Source organism: Colossoma macropomum, unplaced genomic scaffold, assembly GCF_904425465.1.
Source record: "Colossoma macropomum unplaced genomic scaffold, Colossoma_macropomum, whole genome shotgun sequence".
In the NCBI taxonomy this organism is placed as follows: Eukaryota; Metazoa; Chordata; class Actinopteri; order Characiformes; family Serrasalmidae; genus Colossoma; species Colossoma macropomum.
This window is the reverse complement of record NW_023494788.1, coordinates 35,945,484-35,963,704: the sequence shown is the minus strand read 5'-3', so window position 1 is coordinate 35,963,704 and position 18,221 is coordinate 35,945,484. Positions and strand designations below refer to the sequence as shown.

The 18,221-nt window shown below is 36.4% G+C and overlaps 1 protein-coding gene across 6 annotated transcripts in view; it reads right to left on the bottom strand.

Annotated features, from left to right (window-relative positions):
• gria2b (glutamate receptor, ionotropic, AMPA 2b) overlaps positions 1-18,221 on the bottom strand; it is a 68,633-nt gene that overhangs the window by 8,843 nt on the left and 41,569 nt on the right. For all 6 annotated transcript variants that reach the window (XR_005007191.1, XM_036569264.1, XM_036569259.1 and 3 more), the window contains exons 4-13: positions 16,374-16,570; positions 13,200-13,253; positions 12,822-12,980; positions 10,977-11,144; positions 9,419-9,523; positions 9,078-9,185; positions 8,438-8,644; positions 6,517-6,884; positions 2,345-2,543; positions 1,479-1,726 (exon numbers count right to left, since the gene is read on the bottom strand). Coding sequence is in view for 5 of the 6 variants with exons in the window: in XM_036569264.1 (XP_036425157.1) it covers positions 1,479-1,726; positions 2,345-2,543; positions 6,517-6,884; positions 8,438-8,644; positions 9,078-9,185; positions 9,419-9,523; positions 10,977-11,144; positions 12,822-12,980; positions 13,200-13,253; positions 16,374-16,570 (1,813 nt within the window). In the remaining variant the exon portion in view is untranslated. The remainder of the gene's footprint in view (positions 1-1,478; positions 1,727-2,344; positions 2,544-6,516; positions 6,885-8,437; positions 8,645-9,077; positions 9,186-9,418; positions 9,524-10,976; positions 11,145-12,821; positions 12,981-13,199; positions 13,254-16,373; positions 16,571-18,221) is intronic.

The following is an 18,221-nucleotide window of genomic DNA, read 5'->3' as shown; positions in this document are numbered from 1 at the left end:
CAAACAAAAAATGTATGCAGTTAAAAAAACACCGTAAGATTGATATCTTGTTTAACTATTTCACTGTAATACAGGCTGATAAACTGGTAAATTTGTAAGAAAAACATTATTATGGTTAAAATAACAATAAACGTGTACAATATGTATCCAAATCTAATCTTTAGTGTGATTATATGTTCTCAAAATATCATTTTCTATTAGGTTAATTGAAAAAATTGGTAATAACCGAAAACAACACAAAGATTTCTGGCTAGCTCTACAAGTGCTACAATATTGATATTTTATATTATTATTGTATATATGTTAGATTATGAGTTTCCACTGTTGATTTGAGGTTAAGAAGAGTAAGAACTAAGAATTTATAATCATTTTAGTTGGTACACTATTTAACTAACACTACAGGAGTTTAAAATGAAAAAATACGTTGAATATAAAATTATATCAGCCGATATTGTCAGATTTCTGAATTCGAGTCCCTTAAAATCAGTATCTGTCACAAAATGTTCATATCAGTCAGGCCCTGATGAAAAACTTTTGGGCAGAAAGGCGCTCACATCCATTCAAAAAAGATAAGAATGGCCCGCGACTGGCACACGGCTAAAAGATAGAAATAACAGGGCATATGCCATATCCCACCCACCCAGATTTTACTGCCCATTAGCATTAGAGTAAAGGAGGAGGGGAGTATGTTTGTGCCAATTAGGGGAAATGAAGGCCGTCTCGAATGATCTCTTTATAATTTGGACTTTTCAAATTGGCATTTCGAGTTTCATAATATATTGTCAGCATTATAACAAAGAGCACATATGCATAAATATATATACATGTATATTACAAATAAACATATTTCAGTATGTAAACCCAAGCAGTGCCACCTGTCACATGACTACGGCTAAATTTTGTCAGAGTGGCCCAATTGGACTCAAAAAACACATTTTTACTTTTATTGCTTAAATAAAATTGCGTACTGCAAGGGTTTGGAGGCAAAACACATATCAAATATCATGACAGTGCAAGAAATAAGCAAGTATAAATATAAGAGTGAGAAAAGTGAGTATAGAGAAGAAGAAAATAGAAAAAGATATAAAAACATTCAGAAACATTCAGAACACTTTGGAAAAACTACGACAAAATAGGATAGAAGCAGATTCCTGTGAAAGAGGGCATGTTAAAGGCTAACGTAGGGAAACTGCTAATAATCTGAACAAATGAATAATATACATATTAATTATGCATAGCTGTAATCTATGGACCATTCCTATCGATAAATATTCACTGTCTAGTTCTACTAACTGGAAACAGCTGATGGTGCATTTTTCTTTACTTTGTTTTCATTCTCTTTGGCTAATGTGGTCTACTCTGTCCAGGTAATCTAATCCTAATCTAATCTCTGTTATACAAACCAGTATATACAGCTACATCAGGGTAGGTGGGATACTATAACAACATTGGACACATTGTTATACTATTCCACCCACCTTAATGAGGATCCTTTGGGCGTGGCGATCCCGTAGCCTTTGGAGTCCAGATTGCCGCCGACCTTCATGGTGTCGCAGGGTTTGCGCTGCTCGATGTATTCGTTCATGGTGGACTCCAACAGGTAGGCGTACTTCCCTTTGGACTTCCGCACGCGCAGCACACCTTCTGCCGTTGTTTTCACAAACACGGACGGCTCGGCGCTGCGCATGTACGTCCACATTTTGTCAAAGAGAGCGATTTTAGAACGCTGCAGAAACGGAGAAAGAAACAATATATGAATTAATATTTGAATATATATATTTTTTACCTACGTCAATTTACCTAAGTCTGTGTAACAACATTTTAACTGTTGTAGGAAGAAAGGCACAGGGCTAATCTGATGTAGGCTGAATGGGTGAGGCTAAACTGCTATAAGGCTAAATGGGTGGGATTAAACTACTGTAGGCTGAATGGATGGGGCTAAACAGCTGTAGGCTGAGTTGGTGGGGCTAAACTGCTGTAGGCTGAATGACTAAACTGCTGTAGGCTGAATGGCTGGCAAAACTGCTATAAGGCTGAATGGGTGGGATTAACCTGCTATAAGGCTGAATGGGTGGGGTTAAACTGCTGTAGGTGAAATTGGCGAGGCTAAACTGATGTAGGCTGAATGGGTGGGACTAACCTGCTATAGGTTGAATGGGTGGGGATAAACTGCATTAGGCTCCATGGATGGTCATATGTAAATGTGTTTGGTAGGCATTGGCTGAAGATTTTTGGGTCCACTCTCAAACTAGCATCAAACCCACCCCACACTGCTAAATAATTCTCTCTCATATCAAACACACTCTTCTATGGTTGACTTGTTAGTGAAGAAACTCTCTCTTACCCTGAAGAACTCTTTGGTGGATCCGGAATCTAATGTTCCATAAGCGATCTCTGTTTGTTTGGCCAAATCCTCTGCGCTCTCAATGGGAGACACCATCCGCTCCACTGTGAGGAACGCAGCCAGGTTGGCTGTGTAGGACGAGATGATGATCAGAGTGAAGAACCACCACACTCCGCCAACGATACGGCCAGAGAGTGACCTGGAGAGAGAGAGTTCAAATCCAGTTCACTCATTAGAAATTCAAAAATCAAGACAAAATGTATCATTTTACATTTAGAGATTCCCTGGCGGCGTTAAAGGTTGGAGTTCATTGAACATCTCATGGTAAATTTTATTTCTTATAATAATAAAATAATACAAGCACATTTTCAAGGCAACCAAGTTAAAACACTGAATTATTTTTACTGTGTAACAAATTACAAGTTTAGTGCTCATGTTAATCCTAAGGGGCTGCAATTATCAATGCTGAGAACATGTTTGATCCATACCATATTGTGTTTGTAAGCAGAATAGGAGATATGTACGTATTATAATTTGATTTTAGTGAAAGGTTTTTGTCATCTGTGCAGTTGTTTTGCAGCAGGAAAATCCTCCTTTTTACATTTTGCCTTGTTTTTATAAATTTATGTCACTGAAACAGACAAACTTTCCATTCCAGAGTGTTATTAAAATGTAACCTTAAGTGTGGAGATAAAATGTAAATCAAATGTATAGTGAAATAACAAGAGCTCTAAAGATCCGGTGTTTAAGCAAATAAGTACAGACAGCACAGCAACAAGATGTGCACATGCATGTGCCAAATTGCATTTAGAGTTGAAATTCAAGGAATGAATAAAAAATGAGTTGCATCTCTAAAGGAACTGTATGAGCTAAACTGTGAGATAACATCAAAGTGTAGACCTAATAAAACCATTCTGTTCTAATAAACTCTGAAAGGAAAAGGATGTTATCAAGACCAACTCTGTGTAGAGTTTGTTCTGCATGTATGATAAGGCTTTTAACAGAATCAAATAATAATGATGCTCATAAAAGTGTAATGATGCCAACTTTTCCATTATATGTAGCTTATGTAACTCGTTTGTTTGAGGAACGGTTAAATGTGTGTAAGAGGTGTTTGACCACTGAACAGTACTGTCACCAGCACTGTTAACACTTCCAAAAGAACAGTACTTAGGGAACATAACACTGGTGGCTTACTTAGTCCAAATGGTTCTCTTATAAACTCATACAGTCCTTAATTCCTGTCATATATGAACCTTTTCAGTCCTTCTATAATACAGTTATGTATTTTCAGTACTCTGTCTTGGTTCCTTCATACTTGATATTAAACATCCATCTTGAGTGATCTGACTGCAAGTGGACAGTGAGACGTATAGCTACGTATCTACACCTGGCATTTTCTTATGTCTGCAATGCATCTCCAGTGACCACTCATGATCAATTTCCCTGACTGGAAGAAGAGTACCGCCCACATTTACTACATCAGTCTCTTGCTGTGTTTGTTGTCAAACAAAAGTTTTCAGTGAGTCATTGTTTATGTAAGTGTACAGGCTATAGGAATGTGCATTAGACTAAGTTTAATATTCGAGTATCCACAAGAGTCAATGCACAGATATCTGGTTGACCATGGGAAAAAAAATGGCCAAAATAACAGACACTTTGGCTAAAATTAATGTAGGTAATGGCTCTAGTGTTTAGAGGCAAAACATCATTAGCACATGAAAATATACATATGAAAACATTTTATAATTCAAAAAACTGGTAGTATTCATGTTGGATTAGTAATGGAGGCTGCCTCTTCAGATGAGCTAAAAGTACAGATAACTGGTATCACTGGAGGCTGAAAAGGACTCATCTTTTCTACAGGAGATATTTTCTCCTCAGCGGACAATGTCCCAATGTAATAGTTTGTCAGGGAAACATAATTCCACTCTTTCTGTACCTCACTAGACCTGCTAGACCAGTTAGCAACTAAGCTGCTTTACATCTGCCTTCTCAGTCACATCCTTAACAATGAGTCTTTGATAACTTGTGTTTCGGCTAGGGGTGGGGGAAAATTGATTCTTCGATGCATCACAATGCGGGTGTGGACAATTCTAAATTGATTCACAAATGTCAAAAATCGATTTTCTAAATTTTAATTGATAACGTAATGTTGACGGATCGCAAAAGGTGGAACTCGGAAGTGCAGAAGTGCAGCACCTGGCCACCCGCTCATCACAAAGACACAAGATGGATGACCGAGAAATCCAACCAGCACCCTTTGCATTAAAACTAGCGTATTGAAGCACTTTGGCTTCTATGAAGTTAAACTGAAAAAGGACCTGGACAAGAGCTACACTATACTGTCACTATCCCAAGAAAACCATGCATCTCCATATTTGTCAATTTCATGATGAATGGACCAATAGAAATGCTCTAAAATCACTTGGAATAAATCTTTTTACATTAACTTACATTGAAAGGTAAGAGTGTTTTTTGCCCTCTCATGTAAAGTTACTATTTTGGAGATATTTGTTTTTCTTTAGACAGCGACAATATGCAAGTTGTGTCACACTAAACTAAAATACTTTGGAAACACAACAAACATGAGAAGCCACAGAATCTTATGTCACCATAACTGCGCATTTTATCACAGATGAGCGTCAGTATTAAATAATTTAGCAGAGGAATGATTTAGTAAAGGAATGAAAATTCGCTAAGAAAGATTTAGTTTTAGTTACTGATCATGTTAGTTACTTTATATAAGTGATTCAGAATATGTTGAATTCTTTATTAATTTACTAATAGCATGCTGCTACAGGCACACTTATCCAGTTGGTTCATTGCAATTCTGGGATTTATGCTGGCAAATGCAACTTTCCAGTCGTCTTATCACATCGCTTCCATTTGATTTATTAATAAATGATATTGGAAGTAAATTCATTATAGATCATACCAAATACTTTGCTTTGAAAGTACCAAGTCATCACACCATGAGAAAAAAGAAGTCCTGTATAGGAAAAAAGATGCCCCAAGATGCATCAAGATCAAGTCCTTTTAAAACATGCAAGCTGTGATTCATTGAATTGTTAACTGGTATATTTTCTCTGTCCTTCTGTGCTGAAACTGAAGAAGTACCCGGATAGTGATTTCAGTACTCAGATACTGGTACTGACTACTCGAGTACCCGTGAACATCCCAGCTATTACAAACGTAAAATTGCATGAACTTAAAAATAAACAGTGAAGAAGATAAAGAAAGAAGGTAAATGCTTTCATAAGTACTGTTATGTAGATGTTATGTATGTAGCTGATTAGATGGTCCTTTGTTGGTGTCTGAGGTGCATCGGGATGCTTTATCATTCACACTACAAATGTTAAACGGTCATATGCATCCCTGACCTCCTCTGAAGGTGGTTTGAGTGACTGGATTACACTGCGTCTCTGAGACACACTGGACACTGTTTAACCCTGTACTTAGCGCCACCCACTTCTGATTGGATCACCCATGATGTATGTTAAAGTCTGGTGAGAAGGAACATATCAAGGCCATAACACAACACATTTATGTGATGTGTTGTTTTATGCCCTGAAAAAACAAACAAACACAGATTCTCTGATTCGTGGAGCCCAATTTAAGCACCAGGGACAACAGTGATGAGAGGAATGAGTTAATGTGGCCTGCGAAAGTTCTCAAATACTGAACAGAGGGAAAATTAAATATTGTAAATAATTTTCACCTTCTGAAAAACTGTGTTTGGTGTGCAAGATGTCATCAGTTATACATGTGTATGATTCTGAATAAATTGCACAAATAAATCACACTCATTGTGTAAACACTTTAACCATTAGATGTCAGCCATCATCACTGACACTGTAACAAAAAAAACAGAAAAATGTCCATAGTGCTGACTCAAAGCTGTTGATTCAGAATGTAAATCAAATTTAACTGTAATTCACTACGTGACAACCTGTGTAATCAATTATGAAATTACATGAAATCAGTAATAGCACTACAGTAACATTAAATGATGTTAGCTCAAGACTTTTGAGGGTCAAACCTGAACTGACTTGTAACATGTTATGCAGTGAATGATCTTAAGGCTTAAGACTATAAATTATGCAGTAACCACTATGAAACTGATAATGATGTAATGAGGTAGTGATAAAAGAGATAACAAATCAACAAACCTGGGTGAAATATCACAGCCTTGCCTCATGAAGGCTCCGAGAGAAAACCAGAGGCTGTTAAATATCCCAAATTCATTTGTAGACTCGTTGGTCTGGATCTGTCCGTCCTCATACTCCTCTGTGTGCCACTCGTATGGGCTGAAGCGGCTGACCAGGAAAAGCACAACACTCACTCCAATGTAGGCGAATACGATGCACATCCAGATCTCATAGGCCAGCGGGTCCAGGAACGAAAACACACCGGGCTTGGACTTCTGTGGCTTCTTGATCATAATGGAAATGCCCAGGCTCATGAAGGGCTTTGAGAAGTCTATCACCTCCTCTCTGACCAAGGTGATGGTCAACGGAGCCACAGCTATGTCAGCTTTCTGAAATGAAAATGTGTATAATTCAAGTAAAAAGCCATGGTTCTGAGTGAAATGATTTGATATTGATATGAATTATTTCTGACTAGTTAATTAAAACAAGTGGAGAAAAATTGTGTAAAAGTGTGATTCTAAACTTTCATTCCATACCACATTTGTGTTTTTAAATAGAACAGCAGATATATTATTATGATTAAATTTAATGAAAAGTGATGGTTGTATGCAGTCTCGTTTTGCATTGTTTATGTTTTTGACATTTTTTGTCTTTTTTACATCAAAATAATAAAGAATTTGCAGAACTGAACCAGTTTATACAGAATAAATCAGACGTTAATCAAACATATTTTTAATTCATTAAGCTTCCATGTAAATAATTATGGCATCATAATTACAGCAAATCAACAGTTATAACTCTAGACTTCTAAGGGTTAATGACACTATAAGCATGGCATTGCTTCAGGTAAACATGTTCAATAAGAAAATTAGTTTAGATGGTATCTACAGTGCTGTGAGAAAGTATTTGCCCCTCACCTGATTTCTTCTATTTTTGCGAATTTGTTACATTTAAATGTTTCAGATCATCCAACATATTTTAATACAAGATAAACCCATCACAAGTAAACACAAATGCAGCTTTTAAACGATTGTTCCATTTATTAAAGATAAAGATTTATTCAACAACTTATTATAACAACTATATTTATAATTGCAATCAAACTTGTATTTACATAACTGTGGAGGAATTTTTGCCTACTCTTCTATGCAGAATTGTTTTAATTTGGCTACATTGGAGGGTTTTCAAGCGTGAACTGACCGTTTAAGGTCTTGAGATGAGATTCAAGTCAGGACTTTGACTGGACCACTCCAAAACCTTAATTTTGTTTCCTTTAAGCCATTCAGAGGTGGACTTGCTTGTGTGCTTCAGGTCATTTGCTTGCTGCATAACCCAACTCCATTTGAGCTTTAGGTCACGAACTGATGGGCAGACATTCTCCTTCAAGATTTTCTGATAGAGCAGAATTCATGGTTCCATCAATTATGACAAGTCATCCATGTCCTGCAGAATCAATGCAGCTTCAGACCATCACACATCATGTTCTTATGGTGGGATGTGGTGTTATCTTTACATCAGATGTAACGGGACCCATGTCTTCCAAACAGTTCCACCTTGGATTATCAGTCCACAGAATATTGGCTCTTGGTGAAATTTTGATAGGCTGGCTACTCCTGGGAAGGTTTACCACTGTTCTGAGTTTTTTCCTTTTGTGAATAATGGCTTTCACTGTGGTTCACTGGAGTCCGAGAGTCTTAATCATGGCTTTGAAACCCTTTCCAGACTGGTAGATTTCAATTACTTTGTTTCACATCTGTATTTGAATGTCTTTAGAAAATTCAAGTGTGACAAATATGCAAAAATAGAAGAAACTGGGAAGGGGGTAAACACTTTTTCACAGCACTGAAGATGAATGAATACAGTTGAAAAATAAGTAAGTTATCGATTGTGCAAAAGCTCTCCCATTGTATATGAAAATTACAATGACATGCTTTTCACTCACCCCATAAACCAACTCTCCAACCATTCCATTCCAGATTTTTGTCTCTGCATCCCTGGCTCCGTATTTTCCATCCTCCACTATTTTCAGACGGTACTTGAAGCCACAGTGTTTGGCAATTTCAGCGGCCAGGTCTACACAGTAGCCCTCGTATCTCTCATTATCCACAAAGAGATCAGCGTTCTTCTTCAGCATCACATACGGTGCTTCCTGAAACAGAGTGTAGACTTAGAAATTCACACTACAAAGTACACACCTCTTCACACTGTAACTGCATTTACATGTTGGTGAAACACCATTGTTCTGTGCTACATAGCAGAATTGGAAGCAGCCTATGGTGGCAATAAGCCATTAAGGAAATGCTGCCATGGTGACAGCATTACTGGCATTTCTGCCTGTGTGCTGGGTGAAGGTGTTAGACTCTAATTTATCCTGAAAATGTTTTTCAACTGAGGTGTTTAGACCGTTGCAGGTGAATTTCTAACAAGTTTCAAGGAGGATCTAGATTAGATATGATTAAATTGAGATTAGATCATTTTTGTGTCAAAGTCAACATGAAAAGCCAACCTTAAGTTTAGCAGCGTTCAGTAGCCTTTACTATACAAATTTATTACTAACTAATCAAACATCTTAAACTGCTCACCAGAATAGTGGTCACTATTACAGTCTTGTTCTCCAGACCCATCGTATCGTTGGGGAAAAGGTCTGATTTTGTGACCACCATCTTATCGACTTCATTCCAGTAACCAATCTGCAAAGAGAGAAAAGAGATTTGTGAGGGTTTTAAGCTCTAAGAGACAAAATAATGATTTTTATTTTCTTTTCTGAGCCTTCATGACAGCAAACATCAGTTCCAAACCTAACCCATTTTTACATTTGAGAAATTTCAAAATTCAAAAAATGCATTTTCATGTTACTACCGAAACACGTATTTTGGTACGTGGTCATTTTTTAATGACATGCTCTTCTAGACCTGAACCTTACCTTAACTGGACCATTGCTTTTCAGTTCCATGACGTTGACTGTGTAATTAACCCTCCTCCCATACTGATCAAACTGAATATTGCCGGTCAGACCTTCAACTCGAACCTGTACACAGAGCCAGGAAATTGACGGCATTCGTAACTCCAGCGCAAAATTTAAGAAGCACTTAAAAACTTCACACACTGAACAAGTCTTAGCTGATTGACTGGGATTGACACTGGGAGAAAGAAGAGAATATGCTGCAATGCAGACTACTGTGTTAAAATACATATTATAAAAAGGATAATTACATTTGAAGCCATCATAAATCCACAATATACACACACCAATGACCACCTCACAACAACTGAATTGTGTATTACTGCACCATGGCATGAAAAACAAAACCCTTGAGCTGTTAATGGACAAATCTTTGACTCTAATGCTGCACACATAGAGCACTGAGTATACTGATGAAATAAGAACCCGTTTTTGTTTAAACTGAGGTGCTGGCAACTTATGTTCTTAACTAGAACTAGGCTGGTCAGCTAGCTAACAGGCTAAAAGATAGCCAACATGCTAAAAAACTCCATCATTAATATCACAGACTTGAAGTAAAGTACTGACAATATGATTCACTGTAAAACAGCAGTATAAAAGTCTAAAAATGTCACTTGAATGTCTTACATGCTTCAAATGTTCCTGTTTCAGTCAATAGTTGGGTCAAACCCAGGATGAATCCCAAACGGCTCCATACTCCCTAAATAGTGTGTTAACTATTAAAGTTTAGAAATTCTATCCTCTACAGCCAAATAATGCATAATTTGTCGAGTATCGATGTGTCTGAATCCCTAATGACTATTTCTTAGCTATATTTCGCACCACTGGGCTGCATGATCCAGTATTTAAATTCTTACGTTGTGCACTATGTAGGGAGCAGGGAACCATTTGAGATTCAGCCCCAGCCTGAGAAAAGGGGCGTCGCTGGATTGGTGCTAAATAAGACTCACGGTGGTAATTTGGTGCCCAATAAATACTTAAAAGGCTTATAAAAGTTTTTGCATTCAACTGTGCTGTGTTATCATATGTTCATTGTTATACAACAAAAAATTGAAGAATTCATGAAATGACCACAGTATACAGTGATGGGCGACCCAATGTGCTTCTCCTCATTTCAGCAGTCCATTGTTGCTTGGCAATGATACCATATTCTAAATGAACTACATTTCTTGGCAGAATACTTGTTTATGTTGATTATTATTAATAATAACAAATTATTTTCTGAAAAATTGTGTGTTTTAGCATTTTATGTTACAGTTTATAAAAGCAATAAGCCACTTGAGACTGGGTGTTCCTGCGATTGTGGGGAGTTTTAAGAACACATTTCCTGTGATAAAATTGCAGTAACGTATGGCCTCTCATTGCTTATTGCTTTAGCAAACTTGCAAAATGTAGCCATAAAGCATAAAAAAGACTCTCTCTGTTCCTCCAGTGCACAGTTTGTCCTAGAAACAGTCTTCCTAATCACTGGCTCATTAAACTGTGTGTTTCTCAGGGTCAGGATTTGTTAGCACTTTACCTGTTTGAGGGCGCGTTCGATCTCCACTCCCTGCGCCCACGGAACAGCCGGGTTAGCCAGGCAATCCCCATTATTAGCCCTGCGGGAAATGTCAATGCGCTGCTTGTGGAGGTATCGGAAGGCCTCGGTCATCACCTGGACCGCATCATAGGTCAGTGCTGAGGTGTACTAGACATAAAGATGGAAAAGTGAGATTAGTGACCACTTACATTCAGGCTGTTAGTGATTAATGAGCTCATGTATTTGAGGTGTCAGTGATCAATGACTTACATTTTGTAGCATCATTGAACCTCTAACATTTGCTGTAGTATTGATAAGTTATGTTTGGGGTATTAATGAGTAGTGACATTTTTCATTTAGGTTGTTTTTACTGCATAAACTCTTATGTTTGGTGACATTTGGGAATTATTGATTAGAGACTTAGTAGCCACAAACCCTTAAATTAGCTTAAGTATAATGCAGCTCCACTGCACTGTTTGTCATGTAGTTGTATGTAGCTGAATAAAAAGCAATAGAAAGTGATTTTAAGAGGTTCATAACTTCTTATATTTTGGCTGTCTGTGATTAGTGACAATTTGGTGTACCTCAGATGTGAGCTCACATTTTGAGTATGAGCAGTGCTCTTGTACTTTTCAGGTATTAGTAACTTGTTTTGCTGTATCAGTGATTGTCAAGACTCTTATTTTTCCATAATAGTGATTAATGACCTATTTTGTTTGGGATCTTTCTGATTAGTGACCTCTTTTGTCAGGAATCCTACTGATTAATGGCCTTTTATATTTAGTGTGTAAGTGATTACTTAAATTTTTACATTTTGGGGTATTAGTGATTAGTGACATTTTATATTTTGGGATATTGGTGATTAGCGGCATATAAAATTCTAAGATATTAGTGATTAGTGACATTTTAAATTTCTGGGTATTAGTGATTAGTGACATTTTAAATTTTGGGGTATTAGTGATTAATGACATTTTAAATTTTGGGGTATTAGTGATTAGTGACATTTTAAATTTCAGTCTATTAGTGATTAGTGACATTTTAAAATTTGGGGTATTAGCGATTAGTGGCATTTTTAAATTTTGGTGTATTAGTGATTAGTGACATTTTAAATGTGATAGCGATTAGTGACATTTAAAATTTTGGGGAATTAGTGATTAGTGACATTTTACATTTTGAGATATTAGTAATTAGTGACAATTTACATTTTGGGATATTAGTGATTAGTGACATTTTACATTTTTGAGGTATTAATGATTAGTGACAATTTAAATTTTGGGGTGTTAGTTATTAGTGACATTTTAAATTTTGGGGTGTTTGTGATTAGTGACATTTTAAATTTCAGCGTATTAGTGACATTTTAAGTTTTGGGGTATGAGTGATTAGTGACATTTGAAATTTTTCCATATAATAGATTAGTGAAATTTAGATTTGTCAGGTATCAAGTGATTAGTGCCATTTTAAATGTTGAGGTTTTAGTGATTAGTGACATTTTAAATTTCAGCGTATTACTGATAAGTGACATTTTAAATTTTTGGGTATTAGTGATTAGCAACATTTTAAGTTTTCGGGTATTAGTGATTAGTGACATTTTAAATTTCAGGGTATTAGTGATTTGTGACATTTTAAGTTTTGGGGTATTAGTGACTGGTGACATTTTAAATTTCAGGGTATTACTGATTAGTGACATTTTAAGTTTTCGGGTATTAGTGATTTACAATTTGCATTATCAGTGATAAGCGATGCCTCATCTTCTTATGAAAGAAGGAAAGAGTTCAACACATTCACACTCATACAAACAAACGTCAGACAGACTGCAGTATGTGGGTGGTGAAATATGCCTCTAACCCGTATCTTGCTATCAGCTCCTGGATATTCTTTTTCCTCCAGAGCCTCCCAGCGCTGGTCAAATTTTGACACCAAAGGGTCTTCAAAATCTACGATCTGGAAGCCTGAGACGTTGGCTCCTCCGTACTGGATTTTGGACAGGTCTCCATCCACAAATCCCTGAAAAGTCAGAGAGGAGAGCAGTCACATTCACTGAGGGAACAAATGGGACGAGCCTCAGGCAGGTCTTACATAATCCTGCTCCTCTTCTTCCTCAACAAGATGGCTGCAGAGGAAACTTCTGCAAGCTGTTGTATTGTGACCTTCATGATGTTTTTATCATGAACTCCATACAGTTAAAATCATTGTACAGGATAAATACGCTGATATGTCACTCACCAGGTTTGCTATGATGTAGTGATATCCCTTCACATGCCTTCCAATGGTTATGATCTGGAAGGTGAAATCCAAAAGAAATCCAGAAGATTAAATACTGAGTTTTCAGCTGACATCAATTTAAGAATAAGATGAAGACAAGTAGAAGTTTGGCTACAAAACAAAACAGACACTGTTCACCTGTTTACCTTTAAAATTATAAATAAATAAATAAATAAATGGCATTTCTGAAATTGTAAGAGCCAATTATTATGATAACCAAAAGAATATTTTGCAGTAAAGAAAATCTGGATATACTGGATATATCGTTGTTAGTGATTTTAATATTTAAAAAATGTTCTATGTGGTCTCAGTGAATTATTACATATAGCATACAGTCATATATAGTATACAGTTTGGAAGCTGTATAGAGTTACTCTCTCTAGAGCAACAGTCACCAACTCTCCACCTTCCTGCAGAGTTTAGTTCCAACCTGCAACCAATAAGCTGCCCCAGCCCTTACTTAATGCTAATAAACCTGACCCAGCCCATCAGGGACTTGGGAAGAGGCTGATTAGCTGGAGCAGGTGTGGAAAACTGTGGCTGGAGATCACTGCTCTAGAGGTCCACAGCTACACAAAATAGCATTGGGTAAAGTAGCCAGGAAAACTTTCTTTTACAGTCCCTTACGTTCTAGGTATTAACCAGTTAAGTGTGAGGCACAAACTCCAAAGTACTAAAAAATTATTTTGGATAACATGATGGTGAGTTCCAAGGCAGTCTAACTAAATTACACTGAAATGCCAAACAGGTTCTAGATATTAACTGGGTAAGTGTGAGGTACAAACTCCAAAGTACTAGTTAATTATTTTGCATAACATGATGGTGAGTTCCAAGGCAGTCTAACTAAATTAAATTGAAATGCTATTCAGGTTCTAGATATTAACTGGGTAAGTGTAAGGTACAAACTTGAAAGTACTGTGCAAATATTTTGGGTAAAAGGTTCCACATATTTATATGGCGTAAAAAGACTACATTAATAAAGTACAAAGTCTTACATATTATGTATTTTCTTATTACCTATAAACTAAACCGAATCTGGTCTGTAAAATGAAGGTAATGATTTTCTCTGTAGTTTTACTGGGTTTTTACCATTTACTTCAGAAAACTAACTTTGTATTTTGTGCTGTAATTTTATACTGATTTCTCTGAGGTGTTTCTCATTTACTTTCCTCTGACATTACAGTGAAATTTAGTGTGTGTTTGTATTTACCACCTTGTTTGGTAATTTATCACGTCCTTCATTCAGTTTACTATCTAGAACTTGTCATTCCACTGTAATTCAGTTAGACCATATTAGCACTTTACCATCATGTTACCCAAAATAAGTTTGTACCTCACATTTACTCATGTAATGCCTAGAACTTAAGGGACTTTAAAAGAAAGTGTTACCCATTAGCCTTTACTCAGTCCAGTATGGAAGTATTTTAACATAGCAAACTTTCACTGCATACAAAATCATATTAATTGAAATTAATTGCATTCAGCTATTTTAGTAAAACAAGACAGCTTGTAACCATTTTAGTTCAATTCTTAAGATATATTCATGATACAATCTTTCAGCATGCGGTGCACTGGTGGTCAGTCAGAGTGCAGTTAGAGGGTCTGCTGAAGGTTATGCTCTGTGTGCCTGTAGACTAAATATATAAAGCTGCTGTTGGGATCAGCTGTATTGATTCCGGCAGCTGGTTAAACACACTTCTGCAAGGCTTAAACACAAATCAATGACTTTTCCCCAACGGCCTCGAGTATCAGAATAAATAACCCATTTCACCAAGAATTCTGCTCCCGTTTTCACGGCTGTCCGTGAAGCCCCTCACTAATGAGCCAGAGGTGGGGTTCTGTGCTAAAGGGTGAATCGGCTCCACTGCAGTCCAACTAGATACTGGTTTCAGAAGTGATTAAATGACATGATATGCATTCTGTCATACAGTACAGTCAAAAATCTGGACCCCACCAAATGTATGTTGTTCATAATCTTAAGGACGTTTCTATTTAAAGGTTAATACTTAAGAATTTCCATTATAATGTATGATGTTATATCCATTGTGAACTTCACTTAATCTCATTTCCTTATGTGTTTAAGAGCTGTCTGCTCATATTATATAATTTGTACCATCAATGCACGGTATAATTTTGCTAATATGTGTACATTACCATATTTTCACTTCCTAAAAACATTTTTTTTACATTAATATACAAAATAACATTGTATTTTGTTACAAATATTTAGTTATAAATAAATAAACAAAAGTTTGTGTTTATATTATTATATTTTTTTAACATTTTCTGTATTCCTTACACTTAAACAATTAAAATGTTTTACTGCACCTTTAAGTTGAATATATGTAAAAGAGCCCTGCTTTGATTGGCTGCCTTATTCAAAAAGTAATCCAGGCTGAAACACTACTTATAACTTCAGTGTTAGTTGGCGGGGCTAAACTGCTCTAGGCTGAATGGACGGATATTTGTAAATACTTTCATGGGTAAATTCAGAATGTTGATGCTTTTTTCTTATTTTAAAATTTGGAAAAGTGGAATAGTAAAAAATAATAGTAAAATACTTTTCCATGAATATATGAAGGGTTTTGCTCCAAAATTATATTATAATTATCATACCCCTTTCAAAGAATTTTCTTTCATTATACACATTGTAGGGAGTGGAGTTTATAAGTACAAGAAAATCAGTGCTATGGTATGATTAATACCACCTTTATTAGAGACATAAATATGTGTTTTCTGTTAACATCAGCAGTTAATCTTTTCAGAAAGTCATTATATAAAACCTTGCTATGAATGTATATATGGGATTTTGGAACAAAGCTCTTTATGTGTTTCCAAACTTTTGAATACTGTATTATACCTGCAGAGATACATAGTCAAATGTGGGCACAAAAGAAAAAATGAAGGCTAAGATATCTCATCTACAGTGGTGCTTGAAAGTTTGTGAACCCTTTAGAATTTTCTGCATAAAATTGTCCTAAAACTTCATCAGATCTTCACAGGTTCTCTTTATCTACCATTAGGACTTTGACAGAATTGATTAGGACAGAAATTTAGAAAGTTCTAAAGGGTTCACAAACTATCAAGCACCACTGTAGAAAACAAAAGCCGTGTTGTAGTGTTTGACCTCCTCACCTGCTCCATGATGTCCTTGACTTTGTCCTGCTCGCAGTCCAGGATGACCCTTCTCTCCTTCTTGTTCTCCAGGTCCTGGAAGAGTGACCGGTAAGCCTCGTCCTTCCTCTCGTCCTTCATGTTGCCCACGTTTATCGCCGTCACCTGCCATTTTCTCTCCGCTGCTGTGTCCAGCACCACCTGCAGGGTGGTCAGTCCTAATCAGAGTAAACACAAACAAATCAGTTAATGTTCACCCGTTACAGACAGTCTTGGCAGATGAGATGATGCCAAAGCCCCACTTCTCTCTTTCTACAAGAGCGCAGACGACTTTTTTGGTCTGTCTCAGTATTTCTCTTCATATTTCGCAAACTGTTGTTGGAAAAACATCACAGTATTACTACATGATTGATTTGACACAGAAAATAAGAGTCTAAAATTGTCATTTTAGTTTTTGTCAGTCAGAGAGAGGGAACATCTGTGGAAATTGATTTAGCATGACAGCACAATGGCAAATGTGTCAGATAGAGAGAGAGTTGGGGAAAACAGTGTGTATAGCAGTTCAAATGATACTGTGTGTATGTGTGTGAGTGTGTGTTTCTGTGTATGTACTTGTTTTTGTATAACTTCTGGACACAAAACAGAGCTTTATTTTTCAGGACTGACTTTACAAAGCACTTTTCACAGATATGGAAGATATATAGAATGTAATTTAATATGGAATTGAACATTGTTATTAAATATAAGCACCATATATATAAATAATAAATATATATATAATATATATATGATTTTATTCCACTTGTGTTTGTATAGTGTCCCATATGTCCCAGTGTTCCATCTAAATATACATTGGGACATAGGAGACATGGTGCAAAAACAAGTGTGTGTGTGTGTGTGTGTGTGTCTATGTATGTGCGCAAAAGCACATAATTCATTTGTGTTTACTTTACGAGGCTGCTTTGGCAGAGCAGCGTTTTATTTAATGTGTGTTTTATTTGCTTTTTAAAAGGAAGCTCACATTTCTTCCTGAAGTACAGCATTTAAAACCTCGTTAGAAAGGCCCATTAGCTCTAAGTCAGATATAATGATTGTTTTGTGTGAGGCAAATGAAACAATAGCATTAGATTCATTCTCATTTGAGAGCACTCCAAAACTGTTTAAGAGGTCTGTCGGGTCAGACACACGTATCCTCATCTGTAATGCCTTTTGGAAAGTCCAGCATCATAAAAAAGTCTATCTCTCTTTCCAGATACCATCGCTGGAGTATTTCTGCATTTATACTGTTAGGCTGTATTTTATTTTGATTGTTTCTGACTCATAGGCCATATAAAAAGTGGAGGAATTGTGGGGAAAGTGCAGATTCTAAACTTTTAATCCACATTCATGTTTGTGTTGATTCATTCTTAAAATTGAATCACATTCCAGAGTTCACATGCTATACAAAATGACCTTCCACCAGCTGAGCTGTAAGAGATCCTAAGGCAGGCTCTTCAATTTCAGAATCATGTAAAATGGAATGAAATATGAAATAATATTACATATAAGCACTTTCAAATATATATGGGGCAATAGTTTAAAGTTTAAACAGACAAAATAAAATACAATAATATATGCCAACAGCACACTGCCATATATTCCACTTTCATATGGAAGACTGATCTCAGACAGACACATGAATCTTTTTCATTTCATGACCTTTCATCTCTCAGATTATATTCCAGCCCACTGCTTCTGAGTGTTTATTCACCTTTAGACTGGATGTCCCTGCTGTAGATTCAGACTGAGACGTGCCCTTATACACTACAGTCAGAATGAATCAGACAGAGACAGAGGGTGAGAGAGAGAGAGAGAAAGAGAGGGAGAGAG